The following is an 11,630-nucleotide window of genomic DNA, read 5'->3' as shown; positions in this document are numbered from 1 at the left end:
CCTCCTCTATCACTCATCCTTGTGTTTGCTTGAGACAATTTTCTCACTTGATCCAGAGCTGCTGTTTTTGTCCAGACTAGCTGACCAGTGAGCCCCAGAGATTCCCAAATCTCTGCTTCCCAAAAGACTGGGGTTACAGGATGCTTTTTTTTTTTTTTTTTTTTTCTGAGTTGTTTATGTAGTGGCTTAGAAATCACACTAAGGTCAAATCAGGTGCTCTCAGGACTTCATATCTGCAAAACAAGTGCTCTAACAGAGTTATTTCCCCAGTCCTATAATTCTTATTCTTTTTTTAAATTTATATGATATATTATAAGGGACAGCATTCTGTTGCCACCAAGAAAGGAATACATTGAAAACATTCTTTAAAAGTAAAATTCAGGGCAGATAGTCCAGTGATTAAAGGTGCTTGTTTGGCCCTGATTCAATTCCCTAGTACCCATGTAAAGCCAGATGCACAAAGTGGCACATGCTTTTGGAGTTAGTTTGCAGTACAAGAGGTCCTGATGTGCCTATTGTCTCTTTGTCTCTCTCTCTTTCTCTCTGCTTGAAAATAAATAAAGGAAAATACCTTTACAAAACAAAACTTTCCAGGCATGGTGGCTCACACCTTTAATCCCTGCACTTAGGAAGCTGAGGTAGTATTTGGAGTTTGAGGCTAGCCTGGGCTACAGAGTGAGTTCCAGGTCAGCCTGGGCTAGAATAAGACCCTATTTCAACACCTTCACCTCAGAAAAAGGAAAGAAAAAACTAAATTTCAGAAAACACAGTATTTTATAATATAATTCTATATTGTAAGGTGGTGCTACATATTTTAGAAATAAAATATTAAAATTCAAAATTTGAAATAATTTTGTCCAATTTAGTTAACAATTTAAGTGCTACTTTTCAGACCTTTCATAGATTCCCAAAACCTACAAAGGTCATCCTTAGCATTCTCCTGTGCTTGCATCTGATTTCCCACTTACCATTACACTGCCACATACTTTTTTTTTTTTTTTTGTAATCACAGTGCTAACCTGGTAGACCACAGTTCTTGCTGTCTGTGGCTCTTTGAGTGGCTTAGAAGCCACTGCATTAGGAGCCCCATGGCCATAGGGATCTGTGCTGCTCACTGATGGCCCATTACAAACTTCATTTCATTTCCTTGACTCTTCTGACATTTGCCTGCTTGAGCTCCAACATAGATTTTCAACTACTCCAGACGGCATCCATGTCTTCAATTACTTTTTCTCTTATGCTGTCTATTTTGTGTAAGAGTAGGTTCATCATAAATATTAATAAATGAATATCTTTCCCAATGCAGTAGTCAGGTAGAAAAAAAAAATCACTTTAAAGAGCCTCATTATATTACCACAATAACAAAACATACTTCCTTGCTTATTTGTGAAGAATTTTTGTTGTTGTCAGGCATGGTGGCATGCACTTATTATCATAAGTATCATAAGTTTAAGTCCAGTGACAGGCACCTGGTGAGACCCTGTCACAAAAGATTAAAAAACCTAAACAAATGCTTGCTTGTTGAAATGAATATAATATTATCTAGAAATCCAAAAGGTAAACCAGAAAGCCACACTAAGTTTTATAGTGCCATAAATATATCATTTTAATAATTAACACACATAAATAGCTTATGGTAGAAACAATAAAACTATATCAACTCTACATAAACATTGAATTTCCAAATATTTTTAGAAACTATATTCATCTTTTTACATTCAAAATAATGGTTGAAAGAAATAACGGTTGAACAACAATGATTTTACTGAGTAATTAAAAAATCTTATGAATCTTCATAGCATTACAGTAATTTAAGGCATTACAGTGCTTGGTTACCTTGAATAAGAAAAGTTCTTGTGAAAAAATAAAAATAAAATAATTAAAGTCATTTGCATGTTTTTCATGAAATGAAATACTATTTTTTTTTTCTGTAAAAAATAAATTAGGCACTTTACATTGAAATATTATTCTATTGAAGTGTTTAGAAAACAGTTACATTCATTTTTGGCAGCACGCTCAAGCATTCTTATATGCCATTCCCTCATGCATGATGAAAAGAGGTGCAAGCTGTTCACATGTGAAAGTAACAGCTCGTTTTCACAGAGGAGGAAATGACACAGGAAATGGAATTAAGTTAGAAGCCTATGTTTCATATGATCGAGATAAAAAAAAAATCAGTTAGAAAATATATTTTTCCAGGTCTTTAAGGTTACCCTGCGGTCTCCATGTGATTAGCATTCTGTTCATGTTTCGTGGGCTGACTGCAGCACAGCAGTTGGCTCATGACTAGCCTTTTATGAGGGATCAACACCATTATCTCCTCTCAGCGTGGCCTGCGGAAAGAAGTAGCACCTTTGGACCAGACAGACAGTTTTCCATGGTGTGGCCAGGTGGCAGAAGACTCTGACACAATGTGAAAGCGAGCCTGAAGTCTTAGGACAATGCTTATTTCTGAGCCAAATTTTCTTGCTTACTTAGAGGACAGGGGAAGATGAAAAACTGATTTAACCAATCCAGAAAGACAAGAATTTAGCGCCTGGTAACATCTGAGAGGCAATTTGCTGATGAGCACCCTTTCAGCTGTTTCTTCTTTGCCTTCTTTTTCTTCTTTTTCTTTTTCTCAGCCTTATTTTTGTTGGCCTTCTTTTTCTTACTTTCCTCTTTATACCATGGTCCCCAGACGCCTCCGTTGAGCCGAGGGTTACTTCTGGGGTCCTTGGGCGGGTACCTGACCGGCACCGCAGTCTTGTTGAACTGAGACAGCCTCCTTAGGAGCTTCTTCACAATTCCTGGATACCTGCCGGACAGGTCCACCCTCTCGTATGGGTCAGCCGTGATGTTGAAAAGCCAAATACTTTTGCCAGTTGACAAGGTGATGCGCTCATTGTGCCACCGGTTTGGCCCCAGGTTGCTGAACGACTGAGGCGGAACCCAGTCACTGTAGCCCGGGTTTCCCGTGAGCAGCTTCCAGTGCTGCACCCGGATGGCCGACTGGATCGCCGTGTTCCAGATGCCATAACCCGCTGCCCAGGAGCCGTTTTTGGCTTTCGTGTAAATGGGGTCAATGTTGTGCAAAATATCCACTCGAGGTGAACGCAGACCTTCACTTATGGTCTCCCAGATGTCATAACCATCTAGCTGAATGTCTTCATCGATCTGTCCTTCAGCCAAAGAAATCAAGGTGGGGTACCAGTCGGTGATGTGCACAAGTTCCTTACATACTGTTCCCTTGTTTTTTAGAAGTGGGCTATGCACAAAGCCAACTGCTCGGATTCCCCCTTCCCAATATGTTCCTTTGCTACCTCTGAGAGGCCAGTTACTGCCTCCAGCTGTGGGCTGCCCACCATTATCTGAGGAGTAAATGATAATGCTGTTGTTATAGAAACCATAGGTCTTTAGAGCCAGAGTCACATTGCTGATGGCTTCATCTAAGCAGGAGAGCATGGCAGCATACCTTCGCCTGTTTATATTGATAATGGATCGGTAGTGTTCAAAATACCTGCCAGGGGCTTGCAGGGGTGAGTGAACAGCTTGGTAAGCGATATATAAAAATATAGGCTTTGTGGGGTTATGGGAAGCTAGGATTTGCTGTACTCTCTGAGTATACATCTGTGTTGAGTAGATGCCATTATCATAGTCCCAAGCAGCATTGTCGTTTTCATACAAGTCATAGCCACACATCCCAGGACTGTCACATTTGTAGTGTGTATAGTAATCACCACTTCCCAAAAGGGAGCCAAAAAAGGTATCAAATCCTCTTTTGGTGGGCATGCATTCTTTTCTGTAAAAGCCCAAGTGCCATTTTCCAACCATGTGCGTTGAATAGCCAACCTCCTTCAGCTTTTGAGGTAGGGTTGCATTGTCAAGAGGTAAACAGTTGGGCTGAGTAGGTCTGATGATAGAATGCTGAAGTCCTGTGTGTATCTGATACCTTGAGAAAAGAGTAAAACTTTTGTCAGAACAGGATAAAAGGAATATTCTATATAACAAATAATTCCTAAATAAAATATGTCTATTATGAAGATCAACTTTACCCATAGTTATATATAATCAGTTGAGTTTTACTTGATTCCAAAGTAGTAGTTATTATCACATTAAGTGTATGAATTTCATTTGGTCCAGACATGTCACTTTAGACATGATTGACTGCAGTTGCTCTGTATGCTAAAAAACAAAACAACAAAAACTTTCAGAATAGAAAATACAGACAAATTTCAAAGGCTACAAGAATTTTAGGGTAAATATGAAGGTATTCTTGGAATCAAGTTACAAAGATGAACAATGAGGTCCCAAATTGTTTTCACAGTGATTTATTCTGAAAGAACATTTTGTTATATATACTTTGGGTAAATGATGCAATTTGTCTTCAAGATTCAGATGATAGCATATTGAAGTTATGAATTCCTAAATGTTAATTGCACTCTGATAACTTTGTGGGATCTGTAGTGATAGCTGGTCACTGAAAAGCAGTATTCTGAACTGCACTCATCATTAGCACCTATCATTTCACAGTAATCACAGCTATTAGAACAGAAAGTATCTAAATCCCAAAGAAACAGACACTTCACAAGAATTAATAAGCACCATGTTTAGAAGGTGTTGTCACTGTTCTCAATAATTTTTTTATTTAGTTCAGTATCTACAACATTTACTTGTGACACCATTAATATGTACATGAAAAATTGAACACCAACCAAAGTAAACTTGGAGAAAATTAATAGGAGAGACATCTGCATAAGTAACAATTTTGGCAAAGACTCATGGGATTAAGTTATTAACTAGACAATTATCACATACAGAAAATGTCCTTGATCCAATTGTTTATTTAATTCCTTGAAACACTCACCAATTCAAGCGTCTTTAATTACATTGGTCACTTTCTCACCACTGGTAGCAGTAAATTAAATTGAGGTTTATGAAAAGTGTGAAATACAGTAAATGTTTGCAGGTGAAAGAGAGAGTGGGGGAGACAAAAGAAGTTTTCAGCTTTCAGAAGATGTAGTGTTTCAGATGAATGCTAGCTCAGAGCCATTTATCAGTTGCGTGGTCTCTGTCCTCTCCACAGAATAGAATGGCTTTCATCTCAGAAAATTTAGAGCCAATAGCATAAAACTTTCATGGTAGCTCAGAACACATGAGGGATTTTCACAGTTTCTCCATAAATGAGTAAACATCTTGGGCTGGGGAGGGAGAATCTGAAGAAGATTTGGGGAAATGGACAAGGATATGGGTTTTGTAATCAGACAGATCTGAGTCTGACTTTGTGCAGTCAATTATCTGCGAGAAAGTGAGCAGTATTCAGTCCCTCTAATCCTGTTTCCTGGACTGTGAAATAGGGTGATAATACATGTTGGGCATGTGGGGTTGTTGTGGTTAGGATCTACTTTGAAAAGTACCATGAGTACACTATATTTGTCAGTATGGCTACATCAAAGCACAGAACTGTGCATGACTCACATTTGTACAAAATTTTATACCTCTGAGGCTTCCTGCCATATGCACGGTTCTACTTGCTCCTCACTACTACAGTGAGAAGTCAGGTTCTTTATGGTCATTTTATGGCAGGGAAAATAGAGAGAGGAAGAGAAGATGTGGTATTTGCCCCAACTTCCTCAGTCTGAGCAGCAGGCTGGAGCCCTGATTCCTGAGACACACTGCTGCAGCTCATGCTCAGGCTTTTTGCTTTGTTTTTTTTTTTTTTGAGTTAATATTAGTACTTTCTGAAACATTTTAGGGGCAGAGGAAAGACAGCAGATTTCTGTCCCCACTTTCCAGGCAAAAAAGAAAAAAAATTTCAAGCTGGATAGTGAAGTTTGTATTCATTACAGAGAAAACAGAATGATTTTTTCTTAAAGTAGATGATTTATGAGCATCTGAAAAAGGATGTTGGGCCAAGGCCAAAAAATAAAGTCTTGTCATGTCAACTCTTCCTCCTCCTTCCTTTCATCTTCCCCTTCTTCTTTTCCTTCTCCCCTTTTCTATTCTGCCATAGGAAAATAGATTAGGACTGATATAACATTTAAAAAATTCTGACTATCATACTTATAAAATAATGAAAATTTAACTACATTGGAAATAAAAATGGTGTTATGCTTTAATACCAGTTAATGCACTGTAGCAAATTTTCATTTATATGGTTTTCTCTGTCTCCAGAATTCTGTGAAGTAGGTAATGATGTTCCATTTAATCAAAAGCAAATATAGCAACAGTGACAATCCTTTCCCAACACCTCAGTGTAGTTTAGTGGCTTCCCTAAATTATATAGTTTAGTCCTTAATCTATACCTTATCCAGATTTTAGACTTTTTCATGGCATGTCACTAGGTAAGCCACTAACCTGATTAAAAGTTTGGGTTAATTTACTTGTGTTAACTTTAAGCATTTATTAATTTGTTCAGTTGATTAATGTTATTGCATACATAAGGTGTGGTGGGAAAGAAATCACTCAACCCACTTTCTAAAGCTTTATTATTACCTACCGTATTGTAAGTAAAGATCCAAGTAACAGTGGAGGAAACTTAAAGATACATTTCTCTTGGCACTAAGGTGGAGATGGGGACAGTGCCTGTCGATCATGTGGAGAACAAGCTACTGGTCTTTTTGTTTCTTCTACCATTAAAAATTAAAAAATATTAGGACTATCATTTTATTCTAGGAAAGAGATGGCTAAAATCTGAAGATGAGCTTGCTAAAGTGTTAGGGTTGGCAGTGATTTTCACTTGACCACAACAACACATAGCCACCATGAAGACAAACTAACATACCTATTTGAAATATCCTACCCAACCCTGAGTAATGGATAGTTTCTAATTAGCAAATTAGAGCCATTTCCATGGCATCATTGATAACTCATTGATAATTGCTAACCCTAACTTTCATATATTAACAGAAGAGATGCTTAGTAACTGGGAGGCAAGATGAGTTCAGAAGCACTAGGACTAAAATTCAAAGCAAATGTTATCAAACAAATAAGATTAAATGTAACCAGAAAGCAAGGAAAGGGTGAAGGATTGAAGAGAATATGACAAATGTTATAGAAACCTTATTGAAGGGGCTCTCAGTGGTCATATCTGGGACAGCTGAATATTAAAATTAATAATGATGATAAAAATTAAATTTAGTAAATAAGTTCTGAATATATGGATTAGTGATTAAGTCACTTGCCTGCAAAGCCTAATGACCTAAATTCGATTCCCCAGTGCCCACATAAAGCCAGATGCACAAAATGGTACATGCATCTGGAGTGTTTACAGTGGCTGGAGGCCATAGCATACCCATTCTCTTTATTTGTTTTCTTTTCTCTATATCTCTTTGCTTGCAAATAAATAAATAAATATTAAAATATTACTAGATAAAATGGGTATTGCTAAGATCATAATGGTACAAACAAAAAATAAGTTTAATATGGAATGGAATATTGACAGTCCCAAAGAACCTCCTTATAAAACATACAATATAATTTTGAATACCTCCCTATAAAAATATATATAGGATAAGAGGATAAGTATAAGAGGAATTGAAGGAAGAGCTTAGTAGACACTATAGTAGTCAAGTAATCAAAGTTAACATCATCAGTAATGGGAAAAGCTAAAGCTGTGTGGGATACTATACCAGGGAGGATGCACTGGCAAGAACAAAACACTATGTCTGTGATGATAAATTTTTTTATTGGCTATGGACATATTCAGTATGTAAACAACACATTTTGGTACTATCCTTTACCTCCTCCCTACCCCTTGTGATGATGAAATTTAATACCAAGGTTATACAGTTCAAAGAAGGACTGAGGAGCTTTTCCAGTTTGAAAAAGAAAAGGAGATATTATGAATAAATGCAATTTGTTATCCTTTTGGTGGTATGTAACAGGAGAATTGATAGAACTCAATGGAATCTCAAGATTAAATGGGAACAGCAGTGTGAACTTTCTGATCTCGATGCCTGTTTTGTGGCTAATATAAAAGAATGTCCTCATATACAGGAAATATTGAAATATACAGCAACTTGCTGTGGATGATGGGTCCTTAGGATGGCAATTCAATTTCAAAATAATTTGGGAAAAACATTACTTGTTTGGTATCTTATTTTATACATTTTATAAAAACGTATAAGAAAGTCTAAATTTATGGAAGGCATTTCAATTAAAATTTCAGTTGTTTATCAGTTAATATGGTAAGACTGTAAATTGATCTGAGAAGTTGAATGACTCAGACCATGAATTTAATATCTCCAAAGAGAAAACTACTAAAAAAGTAGGAAAATGAGAGCTAGCATGCTAATGAGATAATGGGTTACATAAAGGTAGCATTCAAATTCTGAAAACTAAGAGTCCCATTACATGCCATTTAGAACATATGCAGAATTCAATATCTACTAGCTAAGCTTGTGCCTCAATTTATACAAAAGTATATTCATGTACAATTGTACTGATTTATCAATATTATAAATACATATGCTAAATAAAAATTTTAAAAGGTGAGATAAAATCAATATAAGTCATACTTCTTGTATTTCTTTTTACATTCAAATGAATAATTCTGTTATCCAAGTCTAGAAAGTGAACTGAACAGCGGTAAGAACTGAAGCATGGAGGTTGTTTACAAGGCCATTATAGTAACTGAGGTCAAAGATGTGGACTCCAATCTAGTGGAGGTGAAAGTGGAAAGAAAGGTGGATTACATCATCTTATGAATTTAAAATTTACATAACTAAGTCCGTAAGGGACTGATGGATGCAGAAGAAAAAGAACTAAGAATAATTTACAGGTCTTCATTTTGTAATTTGGTGAATGGTCCAATTTATCTTTTGTTTTATTTTAGAATATAAAATCACAAGCAGTATATAACAGCATAAGGAAGCAAATTCCATCTCAATATAACAAGGAAATTTCCCCCACCACATAGAAACAAAACCCAGTAACACAAGCTAGATGATTATCTAAGAGAGTCCTGATTTGAGGGTATACTCTTGATCTTATACTATAAGAAATGATAAATAAAGGCTGTAGCTTAATTTTCAATGACAGTCCCCACGTAACTTCACAATAACTTTACAAGCATACAAGGTAGTAAATAAGTTTTTACAACATATTAATATAAATGTAACTTCTTTTCATAATGCATATCAATTGTTTTGTTCATACAATATATTGTGAATGCTTGCATCACCTTTGCTAAAAAATAAAACTTTTGGGTTGCAAAGATGGCTTAGTGGTTAAGGCATTTGCCTGCAAAGTCAAAGGACCAGGTTTGATTTCCCAGGACCCATGTAAGCCAGATGCACAAGGTGGTACATGTGTCTGGAGCTAGTTTGCCGTGGCTAAAGGCCCTGGCATGCCCTTTCTCTATCTCTTTCTCTCTCTCTCAGTCTCTTTCTCTTTCAAATAAATAAGTTATATTTAAAAAATAAAAATAAAAACTTCTGAAATTTGGTGGAATTTTGTTGTCACCTTGATTCCAAGCCAAGAAAGTTCCACATGAACAATGAACTCAACATTAGTGCCAAATTTACTTAAAATCATAACTATTACCCTCAATTTCCTGCCAACTTAAAAAATAATGCTATGGGGACTTTCAGCTTGGTATAAGATTATGTGAAGAGTTTTATAAATTTTTGAGGTGTATTACTAGGTTTTGAATATTATAGTTTGTAAAGAATTCACTTGTATCTGAAAATGTTGAGCAAAGGATAATTGTTTTAATCTAATTACATGTTTATTGTAACTTTATGAATAGAATATAATAAAACATTAATGGTTCTGTAAATATTTTATAGTTTGGGAGCATAAAATAAACAAATAGTAGAGTGTGAACTGATTTTTTTAAAAGGAAGGAAACAGGTACAGGAGATTATGGTTTATAATTAAAACACTAGTCAGATATTCACAAACCATAAAAATATAAATTAATGTCATATATTCTGAAGAGTATCCACTTATCACTTCTTTCTAAATGACTTCTTTTTCTCAAAAGCTAATTTTATTTATAGGTGTTCACCTTATTTTTCAATTATTCATGTCTCCTGGAGGTCTGTATAGCTGAGGCAGAGGCATCAAAACAATTGTCCAATATTTCATCTCATGAATGAATGGATAAATTACTCATTTAGCATTCATTCCTCTACTCTGTGCCATCAATAATGTTAACTTTGGGGATCATGAAGATGGTTATGTGGTCCTTGCTCTCAAGGAAGCCAGCCTAAAGAAAGAGACCAAAAAGTAATGAGAGGGCTGTCATGAGAGCAGTAAGTGCTTCTGAAGACAATAAGAGAATTTCTAAGTGCTGGGAGCATGGTTCATAAGGGCAAGTCAAATATTCACAAATATTCATAAAAATATCAGTAGCATTACATATTCTTGGTTAGTTTTAGTGCATTTGGAGGAGTATCTGGGTGGAATCAAACTTAAGTACTACAAGCAGCTGAAAATACGTGGGAATAAAAAGGCCTGGAACTGGACAAGGGGGCTCCCACTTTTAATCCCAGCACTTAGGAGGCAGAGATAGGTTGACTGTCATGCTTTAGAATATATAGTGAATACCAGGTCAGCCTGGGCTAGAATGAGACCTTACCTCAAAAACAAATAAGCAAACAAAATTCTCAAGGGAACCTGAATCTAAAATGATTCTTGCCAGAGGGGGAGGCATGCAGGTGAGGACTACAGGAAAGATGCAGAGTGTACCAGGAATAGGAGTAAAATGTTCAAATATAAAAAGCACAAGAAAGTGTGGCTCTCCACGAATCAATCATTTAGAACACAAGGGCAAAGCTTCAGGCAGATCTTGATGGGAGATTACTCAGCAGAGGCATGAAATTTCTACATGAAAGTATTACAGTAAGGTTTTCCTAATGCAGTAAAGACTAGAGGGCTGCAATTGAAAGCAGAATGGGACAATATAAGCCTTGCAGTCTGATGCAGTATGAAATAAAACAAAGCTATTTACCCTAATATAAGTGGTAGAAAGTGAATGATAATTCAAACTAAGATCAGTGATAGTGAAGGGGAGAAAGGGTGAATTATTAGAGATTATAAAGCAAGACATTTGACAGGGTTACAAACCATATGTGGGGACCATGGCAGAAAGCAATATAAAAATTAGTCTGGGTCCGGAGAGATGGCTTAGCAATTAAGGTGTTTAAATGCAAAGCCAAAGGACTCCAGTTTGATTGCACAGTACCCATGTAAGCCAGGTGCACAGGGTGGTGTGTCTGGAGTTCATTTGCAGTGGCTGGAAGTTCTGGCACACCCATTTTTTTCTGTATCTCTCTCTCATAAATAAGTAAATAAATACATACATACATAAATAAAATGAGTCTTTCCTGGTGGCTCTATAGGAGGTTTCTGGCACTCAGGTATGGAACCCAGGAAGGGGAACAGAAGTGAAAGGGAGAATGCTGGCATTTCCCATAGGAAATCCACCTGAGGATTTAGACGTTGAAGGACAGCAGATTAAAGGCTCCTCTTCTTGCAGTGGTAGCTGCATCCATGAGACATATGAAGATGGATTGGAGGCTAGGAGTAAAATGGAGCCCAGAAATATGCACATTTAGAAGAAAAGCAGGAAGCAGTAGCCCCAGTGAAAGGAAACAGTTGTCCTGTGAAGTAGAGTGTGGAGAACTTTAGAGAGTTGAGGACAC

At 36.6% G+C, this 11,630-nt stretch overlaps 1 protein-coding gene across 2 annotated transcripts in view; it reads right to left on the bottom strand.

The window, feature by feature from the left end:
• Positions 1–1,734: 1,734 nt before the first annotated feature.
• The window catches only part of Arsj (arylsulfatase family member J), an 82,652-nt gene continuing 72,756 nt past the window's right edge, over positions 1,735–11,630 (bottom strand). For both annotated transcript variants that reach the window (XM_045144387.1, XM_004658540.2), the window contains exon 3: positions 1,735–3,931. In XM_045144387.1, the coding sequence (XP_045000322.1) occupies positions 2,530–3,931 (1,402 nt within the window). In that variant the 3' untranslated portion in view covers positions 1,735–2,529. The remainder of the gene's footprint in view (positions 3,932–11,630) is intronic.

Source organism: Jaculus jaculus, chromosome 2, assembly GCF_020740685.1.
Source record: "Jaculus jaculus isolate mJacJac1 chromosome 2, mJacJac1.mat.Y.cur, whole genome shotgun sequence".
NCBI lineage: Eukaryota > Metazoa > Chordata > Mammalia > Rodentia > Dipodidae > Jaculus > Jaculus jaculus.
Note: the sequence above shows the minus strand (reverse complement) of the source record. Positions and strands in the feature narration are given on the sequence as shown.